General features: G+C 38.7%; 1 protein-coding gene across 1 annotated transcript in view; it reads right to left on the bottom strand.

The window, feature by feature from the left end:
- The window catches only part of cplane1 (ciliogenesis and planar polarity effector 1), a 63,092-nt gene that overhangs the window by 26,470 nt on the left and 11,622 nt on the right, over positions 1 to 25,000 (bottom strand). The window contains exons 10-28 of the mRNA XM_056467430.1: positions 24,621 to 25,000; positions 23,869 to 24,059; positions 22,220 to 22,300; positions 19,769 to 19,927; positions 19,400 to 19,561; positions 18,323 to 18,551; positions 17,800 to 17,915; positions 14,973 to 15,190; positions 14,514 to 14,678; positions 10,147 to 10,276; positions 9,955 to 10,064; positions 9,692 to 9,838; positions 8,119 to 8,248; positions 6,201 to 6,498; positions 3,717 to 4,482; positions 3,185 to 3,336; positions 2,453 to 2,580; positions 2,204 to 2,271; positions 1,590 to 1,639 (exon numbers count right to left, since the gene is read on the bottom strand). Of these exons, the coding sequence (XP_056323405.1) occupies positions 1,590 to 1,639; positions 2,204 to 2,271; positions 2,453 to 2,580; positions 3,185 to 3,336; positions 3,717 to 4,482; positions 6,201 to 6,498; positions 8,119 to 8,248; positions 9,692 to 9,838; positions 9,955 to 10,064; positions 10,147 to 10,276; positions 14,514 to 14,678; positions 14,973 to 15,190; positions 17,800 to 17,915; positions 18,323 to 18,551; positions 19,400 to 19,561; positions 19,769 to 19,927; positions 22,220 to 22,300; positions 23,869 to 24,059; positions 24,621 to 25,000 (3,680 nt within the window). The remainder of the gene's footprint in view (positions 1 to 1,589; positions 1,640 to 2,203; positions 2,272 to 2,452; positions 2,581 to 3,184; positions 3,337 to 3,716; positions 4,483 to 6,200; positions 6,499 to 8,118; positions 8,249 to 9,691; positions 9,839 to 9,954; positions 10,065 to 10,146; positions 10,277 to 14,513; positions 14,679 to 14,972; positions 15,191 to 17,799; positions 17,916 to 18,322; positions 18,552 to 19,399; positions 19,562 to 19,768; positions 19,928 to 22,219; positions 22,301 to 23,868; positions 24,060 to 24,620) is intronic.

Here is a 25,000-nt window from a genome sequence, read left to right as displayed (position 1 = left end):
AGGTAACCTGAGCCACTGCTGTTTGTTTACTGTCGCCATGAGAACTAACCCACCAGAGAAATCACTCTCATGGCTACAGCAGTGGATCAATGACTTTAAAACAGCATTGAAAAATACTAATAAAGCTGTAGTTAAAGAGACCCTATTATGGGTTTTTTTATTAAATGAAAACTTTTAGATATAAAGTCAAAGTCAGAATTATTCGCCCTCCTGTATATTATTTTCCACAATTTCCGTTTTGATGGAGAGAAGATTTTGTTCAACACATTTCTAAACATAATACTTTTAATAACTCATTTCTATTAACTAGGGCCAGATGGAATTTGCGGACGTTTTTTGCTATTTCTGTGGAGACTTTTGGTAAAATTCTGCGGATTATTTTGGGAGTATCATAACTAAAACATTAATATATGAAATAAAAATTAAATCTTTTTAACTTATTTAATGTTTAAAATGCAAATCCAATTAGATTCACTTTATTTGGTGACCAAAGCAAGTCTCTCATATAATACATCTACTAAAAGACAGAAAATATTACTGTACATAAATCAGATGAACATTTTTATATTAGTCAATAATGTTCCTGTAATTAATTTAAAAACTGAATAAATATAGATTTACACACATTTACTCAAGTAAATAAACAGAATTAATGATGGGTTAAAACATTTCCGCAGATTTCCTACTGATAACTGATTTATTTTCTCTGTGCCATGATGACAGTCAATAATATTTGACTAGATATTCTTCAAGATATTAGTATTCAGCTTAAAGCAGGGGTGCCCAAACTTTTCCTACGAAGAGCCAAAACCCAAATATCATCAAAGCCGTGGGCTAAAGATAATGCACCAAACCATTTTACATTAAAGTCGCCATGGGTAATTTCCTAATTTATTTCATAATATTTCAAAATAAACAGAAAACATTTCTTTGAATCATATTACCTAATGCACTACATGTTTTTAAATGATACCTTATAGCAATTAAAACATAATCACATTTATAACACAGTGAAGTTCAATGCTGAATACACTAGTCAAGCCGAATCTGCCTTTGCCTTGATTCTCTCACCAAAGTCTTTGCATTGTTCTCTATCCGTAGGGTGAGAGTGTGTACATTTAAAACTAAATTATAGCCTTTAAATTGAAACATTTAAGTTCGCTTAGCTTTTTTTGTAGCTTAACAATTAAACAAACAAATAAAAGGTTACGTTCAATTTGAAATGACAATCTCTATCCCTATCATTCGCCCTCTCTTCTCAGATGGGATGATGGGCCAAAACAAAGGTTACCATGGGCCTAGTTTGGGCATCTCTGGCTTAAAGTGACATTTGAAGGCTTAACTAGGTTAATTAGGTTAAAGTTTGGGTAATTAGGCAAGTCATTGTATAACAGTGATTGCACTGCAAAAGATACTTTTCTCACTTACAGTTTCTAGTGCCCTTTGACCTCCATAATATAGTTTTTTTTTCACATGGGGACCAGAAACTGTCTAATTTTCTTGTTTTATGTCAAGTAAATGATTAACTTTAACATCAAGCTTCCTAAAAAACTTCTCTGTGACTGAAATGCATTTAAGCACAGACTCACAGTGAATGTTCTTCTAAGTCCTGACTCTCCAGATCCGCCATGGTTAATGCCTGTGAAAACAGCAGCTGATCTAGTCACTTGCTTCTGCTCATGATATTGATGCAGTCAAATTAAATAAATAAAGACAATCAGTGTATATATACTGATATAATGCTACTATTAATGAATAATTAAACAGTAATAAATATTGAATCAGTTCTGTTATTAAACTGGTAATGAGTTATAGTGTTATAAACAGTTATTAATTAAAAACTAATGAATTTATTTGATAAAATAATTACATTTATGGGTATCAATCAGTGATAAATGAATATATATAAAGCATTTTATAATATATTCATAGATAAATAAACAAAAAAGCAAATGTAAATATAGACAAATAAATAAACATATACAATAAACATATACATGTGTATACAAGTGAATAAACATAATAAATAAAGCATTTCGCTTAAATAAATCTTGATAAAAAATTGATTATAAATAATGTTATAATTATGACTGGGCTATAAAAGAATTCACCTGACTGTAACAACAATCACTTTAAAAAGTTTTGGACCATTAGATTAAATGAATTAAGAACATTTAATCACTGATCATCAGACCACAATCACCTGTTCTCTGTGCGCTCTGCTCTGATTGGCCCATGATACCTCAGTGACATCATCAACACTGCTCTCACCTGTAAACCCAGCAGTAACAGGGGATGATTTGCATTTAATTATTCATTCACAGAAGTTTAAACATTAACCTTTATTAACATTTTGTATAACATCAATGACTAATTATTGGATCTAGAATTAAATGAGTTCCTATTAAAAAGCAGCATAAGGTCAACTAAAGAAATGAAGTTGTGATCTGACCTAGTTCGGTCGTGTGTCTGACGTCTCCTCGGATCTCAGTGATGTTACTTTGCTGATCAGAGATCAGTGTGTCCTCGTGTTCAAACAGATGATCTTCTGTCTCATCCACATCCTCAGCTTCATCCACACTGTGATCAGACATTACACAATATCACTACAACTGCAGTAGTGCTTGCTCGTTCTATCCAGTTGACTTTAATTAAGCATACATGCACTTTCTTGTTTCATAATTACGTTTGACTTGCTTTATATTTAAAAGCTTTGACTTGATTTGACTGAATTTTAGGTCATTTCACTTCCTCACACATGATTTCACAAAAAAACTATCATTAATAATAATATACACATAATAAATAAATTAACATGTATTTAAATTATTAAATTAATTAAAAAAAAAGATGAGTAAATTATTTTAAAATACAACTTACAAATATTATTGATCATAAGATCAGAAATTCAACTGTAATGGCTAAATAATATTAGTTATTTAAAAAAATCTTACTGCTAAATTAAGATAAATATAAGCATTATTGATATATTACTATAATTTATTGTTAATATTGTTAGAAGAAATAATAAATCTAATTAACAATTATATAAAATATGAACACATCATTAAAATATTACATAAATGAACACAAATTATTTTAATATTTGAATATGTTCACTTGATGGGCAGATGTGTGTTGTGCTGGAGTGTGACGGGCAGATGTGTGTGTGTGTTTGACTCACTCTTGGCTCTGGCTGTGCTGGTGTGTTATTGGCATCTCTGCTGAGCTTGGGTCACTGGTCTCCAGGTTGCTCTCTTGGCTCCGCCTCAAGTCTGTGATTGACGGCAGCACTGGAGCATCAGACTCCTCCCTCTGATGGAGTTCAGAGCGAAGCTGCGGTGAACAAAGAGTTTAGAGACCCTAGGCTGTGATGGGGGTGGGTAATCTTTTTTTAAGCATGACAGTAAAACATGAACGTCATTATGAGTGTAATAAAACATACACTTGTTTGTTGTAAAAATTCTTAATAATGCCAAAAAATGCTTCAATTTGTGCAGCCATGTTGTCATTGTGCAGCCATGTTGTCTGGGAAATGTTTGTACCCCTTGGTTTCTAGTTTGGAAACCTGGAAAATCTCTGTTTCAAGATCTATCTAGCACTTCCCCTTAACCCCACACCTTCAAGCTAAAAAGAATTGGGACACACCGAACCCTTCAACTGAACGTGCATAACCAGGGGGAGGGGTAAGGGGAAGAATTGGGATTGGGCCTTACTGTAGAGTGTGTGTGATGAGTGTTTTCTCCCAGCAGGGCGGTGCTGTATCTCCTCTCCAGCAGCTCCAGTGCAGTCAGCACTGCAGGACTCGAAGCTCTGACCCTCATGACCACTAAACCCCGTCCCTCTGTGGGCTTCCTAACCAGGACCCGCCGCTCGGCCCAGCGCATCATCCACTCCAGCAGACGAGCCAGATCAGGAAATCTGCTTTCCAGAGAAGAGTCCAGCTCCACCTGAACATCCACTTCAGCCTGAGGAACAATCTTGATGTCTGAGAGATTCCCTTTGGGAATTAATGCAGCCTGCTGACGAAGACTAAACAAACCCTGATGTTTCCCAAGAGGACCAGCGGTGTTTGTAGCTGTGCGAGCGTCAGATTGCGGATGTTCAGGAGTGATCAGGACAGTCTGAAAGCAGCGTCCTACCCGAAACAGAGGTAAATGTGTGTTTGTCTTGCGTCCGTCTCTTTGTCGGCGTCTGAGAGCGGTCAGCATGTCGAAGTTCACCGAGTGCAGCTCTTGAGAGCGCAGCGGCTGGCAGAAACTGCTCAGTAAAGGAAACTCCTCCGTCTCCAGTCTGTCCTTCTCCAGAACGTAACTGAGAAATAAATCTAAGAAGAGCAGGAACTCGTCGTCTTCCAGCTCAAAGTCCCAGCATCCCACAGTTGGCGCTCTTGGTTTTGATTCATTGGGTTCAATCGAGCATGATCTCTTTCCTTTTCTGTGCGGTGTCGATTTCTCAGGCGCATCGTGAAGCTTTGATTTGCTGCAAGTACAGAAAAGAGCTCAGTTTAATCACGTTTAAGTTGTTAAAAAGTTTCCAATCCACTCTATACTGTGCACAAGACATACATTATCAGTTGACTGAGATGTGCAATACACAACAGAGCACTTTGCATGATACTGTTTGTCTATTGTCTATTATACTATCTACTATTACATGCAACCCAGGCTCATTCTGAAAACGTACCTCCACGGACGTTTCTGGGGATCGCGAAATACATCCCGGCGGCAAGTTTTTCTGCAGTTTTTGTTTTCGCGAATCCACCAGAGGTCGCTGTGTACGCTTTGAGATCTCAAATTTCCCTTGCGAGTGCCATTCGCGCCTGCTGTTCTCGCGTAAACCCACCAGAGGCCCCTGTCGACTCACTTTCTGACAGACTTTCTGACTGACTGAGCAAACGATCGGCTGACCCGCCCACCCACTTCCCTAAACCCAACCAAGACGTTTCAAAAGCAATCCTACGTAATTCGCTGTCTCCAGAAACATCCGCAGGGCTACGTTATTACCAGCCTGTGTTGATTACATGCCATTTTTATTTCTATTACAAATACTGAGGAAAAATCTGTTGTGTTATTTTTTAGCAACATATAGGGCTCTATTTTAATGATTTAGGTGCAACGTTTAAAGCGCATGGCGCAAAAGCATTAAGGGTGTGTCCAAATCTACTTTTGCTATTTTAAGAATGGAAAAATACGCTCTGCGCCCTGGTGCATGGTCTAACAGGGTTGAGCCTATTCTCTTAATGAGTTCTAGGTGTGTTTTGAGCATAACGTGCATTAAACCAATCAGAGTCTGATCTCTCATTCCCTTGAAGAGTCGGTTGCGTCGCTCCATGATGCATTTGCTATTTACATGGCGGACTTTGTAAGTGTAAAAACTGAACGCTTCACTAGAGAGAAAACTGTTAAACCGTGCATCTGCAGCGCGAGGAGAAAGAACGAGCCTCCTCCATTCAGCCTCTTTACTTTCTCTTTACTTTTACTCCTTTACTTTGGTGGAGTGAGGAACGAGCCTCCTCCATTCGGCCTCTTTACTTTCTCTTTACTTTTACTCCTTTACTTTGGTGGAGTGAGGAACGAGCCTCCTCCATTCGGCCTCTTTACTTTCTCTTTACTTTTACTCCTTTACTTTGGTGGAGTGAGGAACGAGCCTCCTCCATTCGGCCTCTTTACTTTCTCTTTACTTTTACTCCTTTACTTTGGTGGAGTGAGGAACGAGCCTCCTCCATTCGGCCTCTTTACTTTCTCTTTACTTTTACTCCTTTACTTTGGTGGAGTGAGGAACGAGCCTCCTCCATTCGGCCTCTTTACTTTCTCTTTACTTTTACTCCTTTACTTTGGTGGAATGAGGAAACGGTGGAAACTCACTCCACTGAACACATCCATTACTCGACATGTTTAATTTAGTTAAGCGCAAAGATTTGCTTCAAAACTACTTCTAAATTCAGTTATGTATGATAGGGCCCTAAGTCTCAAAATCACCTCAGAGTGGATGAAAACGACCCAACAGCACACGAGGGTTATATATGATTTTTAAGCATTTTGAGTTGAAACCACCACCCTTAATAGAGTAAAACTGGATCATACCCATGTCATTACACAGTATACCGTCCTCATAAACAAGTACACACAAACACATCCATTCCAATTCCAAACACTTATGTTGCATTGCTCCTTATATGTGACTGTAAGTTGTCTGACCTGTGTGCAGTGTTGCTGTTCTGCTGTGGGGTCAGAGGCTCAGACAGTGAGTCGGCTGTGTCTCCTTCACTGTACACTAGTGGCCGTCCACAGTCGGTCAGTGTGCTGTCACTCAGACTAGTCCCTAATGAGAGTCTGTGCAGTATTGAGACGCCAGCAGCTCCTCTGTCCTCCTCCTCATCTCTCTCCCACAGGTACGGCTCCGCAGCGCACACGCTTTTCTCCCGCCGCTGGAGCTCCCGCCGACGCCGACGCAGCTCGTCCTGGACCACAACCATCACGCTTTCACCGTCTTCATCTGTTAACAACATCAAACCCCGTTAGTAGGGCTGCTCAATATATCGTTTCAGCATCGATATCGCAATGTGATACTATCTAACAGAGGTTAAGGATACAGATGAGAGGTTTACAGACAAAACGAGAGGCTAACAGACAAACAGCAGTCTCTCCACGAACCTCTGCCTCTCTGTGTCCATAGCCTTGCTTTTATACATGCGGTTTCATCTTCTTGTGTTTTTTCTCATCACACATTTATGGTCCTGTGACATTCATCTGTTATATTCTTGGCTCTCTGCCCATCTAGCTCAGCTTTAGGTTTACATTCCTGTGTTACCTTTGCTAACTTCTGCTATTATGGTTGTATGTTCACTTCACACTTACTGCACACATATGCGTACATATGGTTATACAGATTAACATGTTCATTGCACACGTTTAGAGAATATTAAATCTTCGTCAGGTCCTGAGAACTCCCCTTTATTTAGCTAGGGAAATAGGGGAAGGAGTTGGGGTGAACGGGGGATTCTTCAAAAGCGAATATGACTGAGCTAAAACTATGTATATGAGTTTGTATACATCTGATTGGTTGGTCACGATTGTTAATGCGACACCAGTCATGGTCAATCATCTGCACTTGATCCTCTCCAAATGTAAAAACAGGAGCAAACTCCAACCAAACTGTTAGAATTAGCTAGCATAGTCAGCTAGGTGCGCTCTCAGTAGCGCTAAGCATCATTGGATATTTAAAGCAGCATATTAATGTCAAATACTTTTACATTAAGACTATAAAAACAAGAAATCAGGCATTACCTAGTCATTCTTATTGTCATACTTTAGTTTGAAGGGGACCTATTATGCATAAAGACTTTTATAAGGGGTTTAAACGCAAGACTGTTTGAATATAAGCAGCTTCTAATGGTTAAAGTGTATTAATTTCAGTTTTTATAATCGCACGAGTCTGCAGAAACACTTTGATTGACATTCTCTCTTTGTACGTGTCATCAGAGGGGGAAAGCCCCGCCCACTAGTGACCATCTCTCCTTCATTAGCATAGGACGTTAGTCATGTTTTTAATCTTCCACTATGCTGACACACACGCATCTGTAGCTCCGCCCTCTTCTGAAAAGAGCACAATCTCATTTGCATTTAAAGCGACAGTCACAATTAGGATCGAAGCCTAAAAGGGGCGATTTCAGAGAGCTAGAGAACATTATTTGGGTGCTATTTTGAGCTGAAACTTCACACACACACACACACACACACACACACACTCTAGGGACTTATTTTACATCTTTAATTGAATGTAAAAGAAGCAAAATAAAAAAAAGTCACAACATTTTATTGAATTATCCAAGACTATGCAGTACTATCTCATATTTGATTATTCAATTGCTGAATACTGTTAGGAAAACAACGAATCCCTCTTTACTTCATTTGTATCAGTTTTTCTTCACTGTATTCCTCTATGATCGTAGACTGTTTATTATATTTTATGCAGATGCACTCTACCCTACAGAATCAACGCAATTGGTTGGGACAGAATATGGACAAAATAAAACTGCCCTGACTTTCAATGTCTGGATTAGACCTTTTAAAACTCCATGATACAGGTACCAGATCGCGTGTGAGGATCTCTTGCCTGGTGTGGCCGTGTTTTCTGGCACCATCACAGGCCTCAGTCTCTGCAGCAGTGAAGTGTATTTCTCCCGCAGCGGCACACGTACAGACTCCAGCTCATCAGGAAACACTCTCGCCAGAGTTTCTGCTGTCTAAACATAATAATAATACACTTGATTTATACACTGACTTTAAAAGAAGCATCTCAAAGCACTTTATATTCAGTTACATACACTCTAATAAAAGGAACATAACCATTTTTTTTAAATGTCTGATGGTAAATCATACTAAACGTTTACTGTTTTAGGTCTGTTAGGATTACCTAAATGATTTACATTTGCTAAATGCCAGAATAATGAGAGGATTGTTTTGTTAATTTCTAGACAGTCAAACGTTTACACACATTTCCTTGGTATTTTGTTAGCTTTGCTTTTAAACTCTATAACTTTGGTCAAATGTTTTGGGTCTCCTTCCACAAGCTTCTCACAATAGTTTGCAGGAATTTTGGTCCATTCCTCCTGACAGAATTGGTGTGACTGAATCAGATTTGTAGGTTGTCTTGCTCGCACAAGCTTTTTCAACTCTACCCACAAATTCTCTATAGGATTGAGATCAGGGCTTTGTGTTGGCCACTCCGAAACATTCACTCTGCTGTCCTTAAAGCACATTTGAACTCATTTGGCAGTATGCTTAGGCTCATGGTCTGTTTGGAAAACCCATTTGTAGCCAAGTTTAATTTCCTGGCTGATGTCTTGAGATGTTGCTTCAGTATTTCTACATAATGTTCTTTCCTCATGATGCCATCTATGCTGTGAAGTGGACCAGTCCCTCCTGCAGCAAAACAGCCCAACAACATGATGCTGCCGCCCCCATACTTCACAGTTGAGATGGTGTTCCTAGGCTTGTAAGCTTTCCCCTTTGTCCTCTAAATGTAACACTGGTCATTATGGCCAAACAGTTCAATCTTAGCTCCATCAGACCACACCACATGTCTCCAAACATTAGTCTTTTTCCCAGTGTATGTTAGCAAATTTTAATCTGGCTTTTCTGTTGATTCTGGCTTGTTGATTTTCCCATGTTGTCACACAAGGAAGCAGTGTGTTTGAGGATTTCCTTAAATACTATTCTACAGTTGTGCCTCCAATTAACTCAATGTTGTCAATTAACCAATCAGAAGCGTCCAAAACCTTCATCTGAGCTTTTTCAAAGGGCAGAATAATCTTATTGTATGTAAACATTGACTTTCAAGAAAAGTTATAACAATTTCTCAATAAATCTCTCTCTCATTATTCTGCTATTAAGCAGAACAGAAACAAATGTGATAATGCTAACTTACCTAAGAGAGAAAAAGATTAGTCACATTAACATCTGACTATTTGTAAATGGTTATGTGCCTTTTCATACAGTGTATGTAAACTTCTGCTTTCAACTGTACATATGAAAAGTACTGAAGAAAAATGTACGAATAAAGATAATGATTTCTAAAGGTAAATATTTAAAAATAAAAACAATCACATAACAGCTACCCTAAAAAGTTAAGTACATTGTAGAAGTGCTATAGAAATAAACATGAATTGAATAGTGCTGTGTATTACCAGACGGCTGGGTGTGAGTTCAGACAGCAGGCTGAGCACTAAATCCTGCAGGGTTTCCTCTGCGTTCAGGAAGCGGCAGAAGGGTAGGAGCCGACGAGCCCAGCAGAGAGCCTCCACACACAGATCTGACACACTCCCAGCACTCGCCTGAGGGACACAAACGCCCGATAACTCTAGGCATGCGCCGCTCTAACGGTATGTTAACCTTGGAAAAAAAAACATGACGCAAAAAACACACACGCGCATGCTCTCCTCACACACACCTGAGTGCTTTTCTCCTGATTTCTCGCACTCTGGTATTTTCTACAGGAAACGCTGAGCTGGTCTCTGACGTGCAGCATCCAGCAGAGCGCACACAGCTGACGGAAACACGCTGAACAAACGCACAAACCATAATGTTAATGCAGAGGGACGACACTGGCTCAGTGTTCAGACAGCTCATGAATACATCTTACTAATGATCTGCAGAGTCACACTATCCAGGTCTTTGCTGCGTCCTGATTGGAAGAAGCCATCATGGGTGGAAAACCTTTTCAGTCTGTCAGGAATCAGCTCAGCTTTAGGCACAGATGCTCTTTTCTGGATCTAGCAAAAAGAAGAAGCAACCAAATAATAAGCGAATGTAACTAAAATATAGAGTTGACAGCTAAATGATTAGCAATGCTGGGAAATAACAAACCCCAATGTAGTTTAACAGAGATGTAGTTTATCTTTGCCATGATGACAGTAAATAATATTAGACTAGATATTCTTCAAGATAGGGCGGACGCAGTGGCGCAGAAGGTAGTGCTGTCGCCTCACAGCAAGAAGGTTGCCGGTTTGAGCCTCGGCTAGGGCAGTTGGCATTTCTGTGTGGAGTTTGCATGTTCTCCCCGTGCTGGTGTGGGTTTCCTCCGGGTGCTCCGGTTTCCCCCACAGTCCAAAGACATGCGGTATAGGTGAATTGGGCAGGATAAATTGTCTGTAGTGTATGAGTGTGTGAATGAGTGTGTATGGATGTTTCCCAGAGATGGGTTGCGGCTGGAAGGCCATGCATAAAACATGTGCTGGATAAGTTGGCGGTTCATTCCACTGTGGCAACCCTGGATTAATAAAGGAAGTAATGAATGAATTCTTCAAGACACTAGTATTCAGCTTAATGTGACATGGCTTAACCTGGTTAATTAGGGTAAAGTTAAGGTAATCAGGCAAATTATTTGACCAACAGTGGTTTGTTCTGTAGACAAACGAAAACAAATCTAATTTCTTAAGGAAACTAATAACATTGCCTCTTAAGTTTTTTATTACTATTATTATTATTTTATTATTAATTATTATTAAGCCTTGTTTCACTGTATTTGGCAGTGCACAAAGATTAAATTATTTTGGCAAGAGGTAAGAGTTTTAAGTGAAAAAACTATTTCAAAACAAATCCTCCTCGACTCAAGGCTTTTTTTGCTGGGCTTATATCCAGAGGACTCGAATTATAGTAGAAGCGAACAAGTATTTATAGACCTCGGCTTGCTTTATGCCAAACGATGTGTAGCTTTGCTATGGACAAAGATGCAAAGACCAAACGCTACTCAATGGATAAGACAAATGTTGTCAAGTCTGCCATTAGAAAAAATAACTTATATACTAAAAGCTACACAGCGTGTATTTGAAGACATATGGAGTCCTTTCATTAGTTATATCAAAGAAGTGGATATAACAGAAGTTGATGAATAATTTTTTGATGGACAATGCAGTTCCAGCTTTATAGTATTGATACCTTTTTCAATATATGTTTGTTGTACTTAGTACTCAGTAAGATTATAGTTGTCATGTTTGAATAGATTACCATTAACAACAAAAGAGGAGCAGTTTTACCTTTATTTATTTATTTTTGTTTGTTTGCTTGTTTGTTTGTTTGTTTTTAATATATATATATATATATATATATATATATATATATATATATATATATATATATATATATATATATATATATATATGTATATCCTTATTTTTTTGTATAATTTGTAAATGCAGCAAGGTTATTGTTGGAAAAAATGTCTGAAAAATGTTGTATTTCAATGTGTACAAACTGAAAACGGAAAAAAAACTGCTTTTATTTCATTCAAATGAAAAGACTTTCTCCAGAAGAACAACACAACAATACTGTGAAAAATGTGCTTGCTCTGTTAAACATTACTTGTAAAATAATTAAATGTATCTTTACAGGCCTGGAGAAGAGCTGCACGAGATTGGAAAAATCTGACTTTGCTATATTTTTGTCTGTGCGATTTATATTGCGATATGAATACAATATCACCAGATGACTCTATTTGGAAAGTCATTCAGTTAGATTGATCAGGATTATTTTACAGGGGAGTGAATAGTGTATAGGTCCATATTTATCATATATAAATATATATTTTATACTTTTTATTATATACATATAATAAACAAACCACACTCATAAATAAACACAACGGAGCAAATGTTAAACTGAAATAACTTGTGGTTTTCTGGGGAGTCTTACAGTTTTCAGCTAAATTAATTATAATAATTAAATGTAAAAAAACAGCGGATAGGTCTTCATCGTTTAACTCAGTGTTTCCCAACCCTGTTCCTGGAGGCACACCAACAGTTCATGTTTTGGATGTCTCCCTCATCTGACCCATTAACTTCAGGTTTTGGAGTCTCTTCTGATGCAGTGTTTTCCAACCCTGTTCCTGAAGGCACGCCAACAGTACGCATTTTCATCCTCTCCCTAATCAAACACACCTGAATCAACTCATCAGAACATTAGAAGATGAAAATTTGGCCAGATCTGGAGACGAGTAAAGGACATTAAATATCTGTGAAATTGGCAGGTATTGACCTAAAGTTGAAGTATCTTTCTACTCTTTCGGCTTCCCTGTGTTTTCTTTTCTCCTGCCAGATGGCCTCGGCTGGAGGAAAACAACTTCTCCCGGATAGCAAGATAAGGAGATGCTCTGAAATTCCTGCTCCCCGTCAAGGACACCTGTTGGACTATACAGGCTTACACGCACACACACACACAGATACACAGCATGACACTTCCTGGCCCCAATCCAACGCCTTCGTATGCTTTCACCCACTGGAGGGGGTGGGCGGGTCTGTGACCAGCGCCTCCATGGCTGCAGGACCTGATGGCTGCCCGCCCTTACCGGACTATATCCACACCCCCTGTTCCCATCCCCTGTGGCAATGTTATGTCTTGTCGGTGTGTTTTTGTGCTAGATTGCTGGGGCTTTTTCTTTCTCCCTGATCTCATATTGCTCTAACTTAAGAGCAAGGTGAGAGGGAGTTTTTTTTTTTTGCCTCTCGCTCCTGATTGCATATTGTTTCCTGTTCCACCTCCTGTGACCTGTCTTCCCTGGAGTTGTGATGTCTGTGCACGGTCGGGGGGTTCCATTTGCCTACATTTCGTTGCCTTGTACTTGTACATGTGTGATGACAATAAATTGAATCTAATCTAATCTAAAAAAGAGACTCCAACACCTAAAGTTAATAGGTCAGATGAGGGAGACATCCAAAACATGAACTGTTGGTGTGCCTCCAGGAACAGGGTTGGGAAACACTGGACTAATCGAATAAAAATATTCTTTATCAGTTACGAAATGTACAATTTCTTGAACCGGAATGCTTTAAACTATCTTAAAATGCTCACAGTTACAGGAATGAATAAAAACACACACGTATGACAAACTTTCATTATATCATGGTTCAATTCTGCAGTGACTCCACAAATCTAGTGTGGCTTCTGCTCAGCTATAATCCGAACTCAACATTACATGTCTTGCGATGTGACTATTGTGGATTGACACATTGCGATATCGATGCTGAAACGATATATTGTGCAGCTCTAGCCTGTAGCCAGGGGGGCATCGAAAGACCAACAACCCACTGACAAAATCCAAATGTGATTTGGCTCCTATGTGAGCTAATTTGTCCCATTTTTGACTACCATGCATTCATTAATTGCGAAAATAACCTTTAATAACCTATAATAACCTAATAATAATAACCTATTATTAGGTTAATAACCTAAATAACATTAAAACAAATTTAATTTTAATTAATCAATGGCCAAATTCTGTCTGAGGAAAGGTGAATGAGCTGGCCAGTCAGTTATTTGCCTGTAGGCTACAGTTTTTACTTAATTGGGCTAACAGATTCTTAATTGGGCTTTGCTAATCATTCATTCATTTATTTTCCTTCAGCTTAGTCTATTGTTTGTTAGAGGTCGCCACGTCGGCGCCAGTAGTGTAGTGGTTAGTGCGTCGACACATGCACTTCGGTGCTCATAGCGACCCGAGTTCGATTCCCGCCTCGCCGATCCTTCCCCTCTCTGTGCTCCCCATGCTTTCCTGTCAATACTCTCTACTGTCCTATCTAATAAAGGTGAAACCCCCTAAGAATAATAATTATAAAAAATTAAATAAATAAAAAATTAGAGGTCGCCACAGTGGAATGAACCGCCAAATATTCCAGCATATGTTTTACTCAGCGGATGACTTTTCCAGCTGGGAAACACCCATACACAGTCATTCACACACACTCATACACTATGGTTAGTTTAGTTCATCAATTCCCCTATAGCGCATGCGACTGTGAGGGAAACCGGAGCACCCGGAGGAAACCCACGCTAACACGGGGAGAACATGCCAACTCCACACAGAAACGCCAAGTGAGCCAGCCGGGACTCGATCCAGCGACCTTCTTGCTGTGAGGTGACAGTGCTAACCACTGAGCCACCGTGCTGCTACACATCGCTTTTTACATGTAAACAGTAAAGTGCATGGGTGAGAAGCAGCAGATGCACGAGATTCACCTTGTTGAGTGTATGTCTGCTGTGTTTCAGGCTGCTGATGTACCACTGCGCTGCGGGACGAGAGCTGTGGGACGCCCTGAAGAGCAGCAGGAGCTTCTGAAGGAGAGCAGACACCTGAGAGCGACACGCTCTTTCCTGAAGCAGAGCAGCGTCTACTATATAGTCCTGAGGAGAACACACACACAGCGGAGCATGAGGATCTCATGAGGGAGACACAGACTGGTGTGTGTGTGTGTGGACATGTTTTTGTGGACATTTTAGGACACATCTGTATAATGACACAGGTATGACACAGGTATTACAGAAGGTGGAGAATTATGAGAACATTACTGACGTCCTCATTCCTCCAAAAGCTTTTTTCAGAAAGTAAACCTGTCCACAGGTTCCTGTGAGGGTTGGGTTTGGGGGAAACCTATGAAATGTCTCCACAATTCCCACAACCAAACGTGTGTGATGGACCTGTGTGTTTGCTGACGGCTGTGGACAGTACAGAGGAGGAGCAGGCAGGTAGAAGACAGCAGGAACTAGCGCAGGAAGTGACGTCGCTCTTTCTTTGGCCGCGTCCAGCAGACGTGTGAGAGGCTGAGAGAGAACGTCCAGCTCTGCCATGACAGATGCCTTCAGGATCTCCTGCACCGAGGCCTGCAGAACATCCACATCCTCAACATCTGCAGTGTCTGAAGAGTAAAACACACACACACACACACACAGATCAATGATTATTGTAAAACACAGATAAATATTAGAGTGTTTTTACAGAACATTATAATAATTATTGATATTGGAAATGTATTGATATCGTGATTCGCATTAATTTTATATTTAGCACTTTCTATAAAGTACATACTATAAACACATTGATTTTATTAATGCACTCCAGGTTATGCCTTCCACAATTCTTTCTAATCATAATAGTTTTAATAACTCATTTCTAATAACTGGTTTATTTTCTCTTTGCTATGATGACAGTAAATAATATTAGACTAGATATTCTTCAAGACACTAGTATTCAGCTTCAAGTTCAAGTTCAATTTATTTATATAGCACGTTTTCAATTGCCACAAGGCCAGACCAAGTGCTTTACAGATAAGGCGTAATAAACAAAACAACAACAGGCACATGATGTAAAAGAGAGCATAACATATGTATAATAGATTATACAAAAAGAGTTTGGCTTCAATGCCTGAACAAGAAAGTAATAGACCCTTTAAATATTTCCGCCTAAAGATGCTACTACTGTTGATCAAACTAAACAGGATTAAAAAAAACAAGACCGCTGGCCCCCGGAGAGAGGGACTTTAGCTTCAAACGACCTAGAAAATAGAGAAGACTTTCATTTAGACTTAAAAATTTGCAGTGACGAAGCCATTTTTAATTCTAGTGGCATTCCAAAGGTGAGGACCGGCTATAGCGAATGCCATGCCATGCCATACACACACACACACACACACACACACACACACACACACACACACACACACACACACACACACACACACACACACACACACACCACACACACACACACACACACACACACACACACACACACACACACACACACACACACACAGGAACTCACAAATACATAAAGTGACATTTAAAGACTTAACTGGGTTATTTAGGGTAAAGTTAGGGTAATTAGGCAAGTCATTGTATAACAGTGGTTTGTTCTGGAGACAATCCAAAACAAATATTGCTTAAGGGGGCTATTAATATTGACCTGATATTTATATAGTTGAAGTCAGAATTATTCGCCCCCCTGTTTATTTTTTCCCCCAATTTCTGTTTAACGGAGAGCTGATTTTTTCAGCACATTTCTAATCATAATAGTTTTAATAACTCATCTCTAATAACTGATTTATTTTCTCTTTGCCATGATGACAGTACATAATATTAGACTAGATATTCTTCAAGACACTTCTATACAGCTTAAAGTGACAAAGGCTTAACTAGGGTAATTAAGTTAACTATGCAGGTTAGGGTAATTAGGCAAGTTATTGTACAACGATGGTTTGTTCTGTAGATTATGCAAAAAAAAAAAAAATGGGGCTAATAATGCAAAAAAAAGCTTAAAGGGGCTGATAATTTAAAATTTTAATAAATTCTCTGCTTTTATTCTAGCCGGAAAAAAAAACAAATAAAACTTTCTCTAGCAGAAAAAAGATTATCAGACATACTGTGTAAATTTCCTTGCTCTGTTCATTTAGAAAATGTAAAAAAAAAAAAAAAAATTCAAAGGGGGGCTAATAATTCTGACTTCAACTATATATATATACTTAATAATTGGAATTACATTTTAATTTTTAAATTCTAATATGTATATATATATATATATATATATATATATATATATATATATATATATATATATATATATATATATATATATATATATATATATATATATATATATATATAAACGGAGACAAACAAATAAGTAATTGTCAGTTTTAGTAATACTTGTAGTTTAAATCTAAATCACCATTTCTTCATTTTAAAGATGTTCATTTAGATTATGATATGAAGAACTGGATTTAATTAACATTTAGTTTCTTTATTAAAAAAATGTGTATCTGGTTAAATAAAGGTTGGTAACTAACTCTGAGATAACTCTACTACATTATAAAAACAAACATTAATTTAAGAATCAACCTGAATATTAAATAACTAATAGTAGTAGATCCCAACACAAATGAATTAAGTAAAATGTTAGATTGTTTTTACAAATTTAAGTTGATTAAATTGATTAACTAAATTAAAATTAAAATGATTATTAGATATTAATCATGAACCTACAATTTTGAAATGTTTCATTTGAGTTACGATACGTAAAATTGTAGGTTCATGATTAATATCTAATAATCATTTTAATTTTTAATTTATTTAATTTATCTTGTCATTTAAAAACGTTAGCATTTTAACTGCATTAATAGAGACTTTTAAACAGTATAGATTTAGCTAAGAATTACCACACTGAAAAACATAAGCACGCTCAAATCTTTGCTGCTTATTTAAAATGAGCTGAATCAACACAATTCTTGAGTTTTTTTTTTGGGATAACTTAATTGTTTTATGTTCAATCAACAAATTTGTAAAAACAATTTAACATTTTACTTAATTCATTTGTGTTGGGACAACATGAAGAAATTGTGTGAAACCCAGCATATTTTAACAGTGAATATATATAACTATAAAGTATTTCTTTGATTTCAATATTATATAACATTGCATTGCATATTTAACGATTTCTACATAATATAATGAATAACTGTGTGATGTTGACCAGCGTGCGTCTCTCCTTCGGGCTCCAGCGCTGGACTCAGCAGGACCTCCAGCTGCTCCTGGAAGATCTCAGCAGGCTTCAGCTCTGAAGGAAGATGCAGCTCCCTCCACTGCAGCCTGCAGGAACACCACAGGACAGCACAACAATCGCAAATCCACCCAAAACTCCTAAATCTGTTCATTTATTCAGTTTTATTGTAAATAAACAGTTGAAACGGTCAGTAATATGGTTTAATAGATAAGAAGAGGAGATTACAAACTAAAGAATAAATAGCTGACATTAGAAAAAATCTGCAAACAGATTAAACTGTTTAGCCTATTAATATGAATGGCCTAAATCATCATTCCTCATTCACCTTTTCTTCACTGTATGAGGACCTATTATGCAAAAATCACCATCACCTCATGTAAAGTGGCACCAAACCAAAATAAAATAAAAAACACAAATAAAAAGGGTGTATATCGAGACTGTTGGGTCCTATTAAATCATTAAACCCGCCCCTGGATGGTTGACAGGTACACACCTGCTGAAGTCCAGCCGACCGCTGCAGTATCTGCTGTAGGCCAGGCCGAGGGAGGCAGCCATCTTCCAGTCTCCCAGACGCTGTGCCATCCACACAGCCTCAGGCATCAGGCCACCGAGCAGGAGCAGCTCCAGAGCGTAATCCACCGTCCAGACCTCCGACAGCTGATCTGAGCGCAGCGACATCGACACGCGGCTCTGGGACAGCTCCACAATACGAGCAGCAGCCGCTGGCGCACAAAATCCACAACATACAGTCAGACATACATCTGAAGAATTCTGACAGTGTTGTTTTTAGGCATTTTAGTCACAGAAGTGCAAAGTTTTCCATCATGAGACACGGTTTGTCAAGCTGTGTGCTCTGGTCACATACAGTACTATTCATTAGATGAAACAAAGTCCCTTTCAGGCAAGTCATTTCACGCTGTGGCCATCTTTAAAACGCCTCTCTGGCAGTATGCTCAGGCATTCTGTCTGAAGGATGAAACGTTAAATTCTCCAAAACTACTTGCCAAGCTTACGATTCAATTTCATATTAGGAATCACCAATAAAAGTAAACAACAACTGTCCCTTAGATTCATTTCTGAACATCTAAACCACTCAAAACCTGCAGAAACTAGCTTGACACTTATTCAGATCTCATTCACTTCTATTGATTTTGAGCCATAATAAACAGCTTTTCTCCTTCCACAAGCTTCTCACAATAGTTTGATTATAATTAAAAAGTTTAAAAATTAAAAACTGCTTTTATTCTAGCCGAAATAAAAAAAATAAGACTTTCTCCAGAAGAAAAAATATTATCAGACATACTGTGGAAATTTCCTTGCTCTGTTAAACATCATTTGGAAAATATAATAATATTTTATAATATAATTCTAATAATATATAATAATAATTCTGACTTCAACTGTATATTAACTAACATTAACTAATGCAACCTTATTGTACAGTGTAATCAGTGTAATTTAAGTTATTGTAGTTATATTTGAAGTCTTACAACATAACTTTATGTTTTTTAATAAAATACTAAATAATGATTAGAAGTATTTGTGACCACGTGCCTCCGCAATCACTCACGGTGTGGTAAATGCAGCGGCGGCAGCACATCTACATTGTGAGGCGGGAGGATGAAGAGCGGCTGGTTGGTGAAATACGCAGCCATGAACCTGGCCAGAGACTGAACCACAGCGCAGGCCGCTTCACGACCCACCGGACCCACAGCGTCCAACACCAGCTCATCTACAGGGAAAACAAAAGGAGAAACACTTCACCAAGTCAATGAATTAGCTTTCAGCACATCCTGGAATAATCGAATGCTCAAATGTTCAAGATCGCTATGATGTTAACTCTGCACTCAGTAAAGACTTTCCTGCTGAAACACAGCTGTCATAATAAAAACTCTCATTTTATACCAAACTCTCATGTGAACAGAAGTAATAACCCTACCGTCTGCTCTCTGCTGGTCCTCTGATCCAGTCTGTGGATGAAGCAGCAGAGCCAGACGGTCACACAGAGTCTGAGCGTCCCGCAGGTGATACTGAAACAGCTGAGCATAGAGGAGAGCCAGACAGCAGCGCGTCTCTAGATAACACGCCATTGGGCCTGCTGCAGGACACAGGACACACAAACACTGTCATGAACAGCAACGTTAATTTTAATTAATTGAAAATGTCCTGTTAATTTACTCACCCTAAAGCCACTGAAGATGTAGGCGACGCTTTTTTATTTAGCTAAAACCATTATAGAAGTTTTTAGATGAATGTGTAGTGTAGTGTAGATTGTCCAACTGCTATAAAATTACATTTGCAGGCATGACGGCATTTATTTATTCTATAAACTGGTGTCTGAGTGCTGCTCATGCATGCATTACCAAGCATCTATAATCTCACGCTCACACTACACTCCAGTGTGCCCGGTGAACTGTTTGCCTAACAATATTGTAAATATTTTTAACTTCAAAAACGTAATAATTACATCAATAACATTGTATTTAATTTACATTTTTAATACTGTGTCTGAAAAGTAACCCAGTTACTCAATAAGCAACTAAATTACTTGACAATGACTTGAATTGATGACTTGATGACCAACTAAACTTCTCTGAGCACATTTCTAGAACTGCTCGATCTTGCAGATTCGCACTCTATAACATCAGAAAGGTCCGACCCTTCCTATCTGAACATACAGCTCAACTCATTGTTCAAGCTCTTGTTCTCTCCAAACTGGACTATTGCAACTCTCTACTAGCCGGGCTTCCAGCTAATTCTATCAAACCTCTTCAGCTGCTTCAGAACGCAGCAGCACGAGTGGTCTTTGATGAACCCAAAAGAGCACATGTCACTCCGCTACTCACCCGTTTGCACTGGCTGCCAGTTTGCTGCTCGCATCAAATTCAAAGCTCTGATGTTTGCTTACAAAGCGACCTCTGGCTTTGCTCCTTCTTATCTGCTCTCACTTCTGCAGATTTATGTGCCTCCAGAAACTTGCGTTCTGTGAATGAACGTCGCCTCGTGGTTCCATCCCTAAGAGGGAAGAAATCACTTTCCCGAACTCTCGCATTCAATCTGCCCAGTTGGTGGAATGAACTCCCTAACTGCATCAGAACAGCAGAGTCACTTGCTGTCTTCAAGAAACGACTAAAAACTCAACTGTTTAGTCTCCACTTTCCTTCCTAATCTGTAACTGCCTCTCTGGCTATACCACTAACTGTACTCTCTCTCTCTCTCTCACAATAAAAACTTACATTACTAATGCTTTGCTTCTTAGACTTTACACACCTGAAACTTGCCTATAGCACTTGTTCACTGCTGCTCTTATAGTTGTGTGAATTGCTTCCTTGTCCTCATTTGTAAGTCGCTTTGGATAAAAGCGTCTGCTAAATGACTAAATGTAAATGTAAATGTAAATGTAAATTGATAATGACTTAAATCAGAGTCAAACAGGACATTTTAGCTTTATTCAAAGAGGTAACACTTTAAAAATAATAAACATCATTCCTCTGATTTACAATATATAAACAATATTCCTCTGACATTGTTTCTCAAGCATATTCAATCTACTTGATCAATTAATTACTCTGCGTATCTTAATTGATTGATCCAGAACTGTTGATTTTATGTACAGTATTTAAACAAGTACATTACAAGCAGCTCTAAATAATTTATTTGTAAATGAAAAGTAATCTAATTACAGTAACTAGTTACTTTCTAACTAATTACACCCAACACTGTGTAGAATACACAAGATGGGTCGCTTCTATAGTATTGAAAGGGGAAAAGTGTAACGGTCAATGTTGCCACTGTAGCGAAGTAAGCCCCGCCTTCTAATAAAGAAGCCAATCATGGATTGCTATAAACTGAGGATTCTGCGGGGGAGGAGCTCGGTCCAGATGTGTGTTTTTACAACAGTTTCTGCAGCTTCATTCTTATGAATCCTGAATTATGTTGTTATTAGCTTTAAATCGCACACGCGCCGAGAATCTGTGGATTAAAGCCAATAACAGCATAAATAATGTTTAATTTCTTACACAGAGCAATCGTTTGGCTTCACAAGACCTCAGTGTATCATCAAGAGTCATATCTATTGATTTGGACTCAATGTATGTGTTTATTTTTCATCTAAAATTATATTACTCCATTATATGAAGCAACAAGCACTACGGATTCAGCTCAAAATCTTCTGTAATGTTCTACGGAAGAAAAAAAGGTCACCTACATCTTGGATGATCTGTGTGTGAGTGAGTAAATTACCAGGAAAAGTAAAATTTTGGGTGAACTATCCCTTTAGTGTTCTATTAAAGAAAAAAAGTGAGGTATATCTTGAATGAGCTGAGTGGAGGACTAGATTAACTGTAAATGTCATTTCTGAGTGAATATCTCTTTAAGAGCAGTGACTGACCTCTCTCTCTCTCAGCCCACAGTTGATTCCTCCACACCCGAACACTCTCTGAATATTCTCCTAAAATGAAGTGCTGTTCAGCTGAGGACAGAGAGCAGTGTTGTTATTATAACAATGACATAGTGATTGAAGTGGAGCCACACTTTATATCGTTCCCGCATCGATATCGCAATGTGATCATACACAAAGCATACGCAATGTTGATTTTTCACTGTTATAATGTCTGGATTATAATTGATCATTTGCATGTTTTTTGAGGCCTTTGGCTGTATGAGGATTTTAAAAAGCATTCATGCATGAGCCTTTAATAACGATTAATTATTTACTTCATTTATACAATGAAGACTACACAGTATTATTGTACATTTGATTATTCGATTACTGTATATCTGAATACTGTTAATATACATTTGTATTGTCGCCGTCAATAGCCTAGTGGTTAGTGCATCAATACAGGTGCTCCCGGCGACCCAAGTTCGATTCCCAGCGCGAGGTCCTTTGCCGACCCTTCCTCTATCTCTGATCCCAATACTTTCCTGTCAGTAAATCTCCATTGTCCTATCACAATAAAGGTATTTATAGTATTTATCTATGCTTTATTATATTTGTATGCAGATGCACTCCCTTACAGCCGTGTTTCCCAACCCTGTTCCTAAAGGCACACCAGCAGTACACATTTTCAACCTCTCCCTAATCAAACACACCTGAATCATCTCAGAACATTAGAAGAGACTCCAAAACCTGAAGTGAATGGTTCAGATAAGGGAGACATCCAAAATATGTACTGTTGGTGTGCCTCTAGGAACAGGGTTGAGAAACACTGCCATGTAGAACAATACCAATCAATCTAAAATAATCAATTATTTCCAAATAGAGATGTTCAGGTCCTCTGGTGAAAATACCACCATAACAAAATAACAAGCTATTGCTATGTTAGAGGGCTGCACCGTGGCGCAGCAGTTAGCATGTTCGTCTCACAGCAAGAAGGTCGCTGGTTCGAGCCTTGGCTGGGTCAGGTCGGTCCAGTCAAGACAATTAAATTAAATATATTTGCTCTCTTTTACTTACACTATCATACTATATTTTTCCATATTCACAAACTTTAACCCTTAAAAAGTGCTTAAAACATTAATAAAGGACAAAATCTCTGTCAAAAATACATAATAAAAGTATTATACTTTAATATGTTACATATTGACCCGCATAATTCTTTCCCAGCATCAGCGCTGTTCATAAATGCTAAATATTAATTAATTTGAAGGGTTGTTGGACATTTGAAGGATTTTAACCATTTAAATTAGTATGTTTACATTATTTATGAGAATATGTGTGTGTAGCGCTGTCATCTCAAAGCAAGAAGGTCACTGGTTCGAGCCTCGGCTGGGTCAGTTGGCATTTCTGTGTGGAGTTTGCATGTTCTCCCCGTGTTCACGTGGGTTTCCTCCGGTTTCCCCCACAGTCCAAAGATATGTGGTACTGGTGAATTTGGTAGGCTAAAATTGACCATAGTGTTATGCTGGATAAGTTGGCGGTTCATTCCACTGTGGTGACCCCAGATTAATAAAGGCACTAAGCCGAAAAGAAAATGAATGAATGCAATGTACGATTTTTCCAATATCGTGCTGCACTAGATGGATTTTGGAGCTCACCGGTGAAACTGCGCAGCGTGTGGCTCTCCTCCAGATGCTCTCCAGCTGTCTGTAAAGCCTGCTGGATTTGAGGTATGATCACCGACATCTTCTCCATCTCGCCTTTTCCACCAGCTTGACTTCTGCTGTGACGTAACTCTTCCTGATAGCCCAAAGCCTGTCTGTAGACCTCACGCCAAATGACCACCAATCTGAAAAGCACAACACAGGCCGCGTCATTGGTCTACACAAATTTCCTGAACTGCATTTTGATTGGTCAGAATTAACATGCGAGTAACTGACGTGCGCAGCACAAGCGTAAACGAGAAGTCATCAGGCGGTATGGGCCTCCTCACAACCTGCCACCACTGCGGTAATGTGTCAAAAAACGTTTTCTCATCCCAGAATGCATGTAGCAGCTGACTTCAGCGTAATCTAGAGGCCTTTGCCTTTCATATAAGCCACTTCTGAAACCAAATGATCAACTAGAAGTCAAGTTATTATCTGCTGCTCCTAAAACTTAGATAGGCTACGATGTATAGTTAGATTACCGCTTCGGGATATTAGCTTTGTATAGGTTTAAAATAGCTCTTGCGTCCAGTGTTGTGTTCATATTTATGATTTTGTTTATGTATGTAGCATCGTGGTCCTGCAATAAATGATATTTCGTTCCACTGTACGTCCACACATAAAGCAGAATGACAATAAAGCTCGACTTGACTTGACTTACATTAGCTAATATGAAAAAAGCACTCAAGAATTTCGATCCATACCTTTTGGAAGGTGCTGTCTGTGGCGGCATCCCTGCATCAGTATCATCCTGTAACACTGGAACTGAAAACATATCAGATGAATACGTCAGCTGGTCGTCCTCCCCATAATGCACTGCTCTCGGCGGGAGGCTGTAGGTCTGGTTAAGACTCCGAGACGCTTGCTGAAGGACTAACAGAGCCGCGCTGAAGCTCTGTGAGGAAACGGCTGCAGAAATCGGGAGGAATATCTCTACGAAACACTTGCAGAGCTCCACTGCGATATTCAGACAGGAACGGTAGGCGTCCAATGGTAGAAAGCCCAGCAGAGTCCTGAAGGTGTGGAGGGTGGGAGTTACCCATGATCCTCTAGTCCTCCTGTTGGAGTCTGACAGCTGGAGGAG

The sequence above is a fragment of the Danio aesculapii genome, chromosome 10 (genome assembly GCF_903798145.1).
Source record: "Danio aesculapii chromosome 10, fDanAes4.1, whole genome shotgun sequence".
Classification (NCBI taxonomy): Eukaryota; Metazoa; Chordata; class Actinopteri; order Cypriniformes; family Danionidae; genus Danio; species Danio aesculapii.
This window is presented reverse-complemented; position numbering and strand designations above follow the sequence as displayed.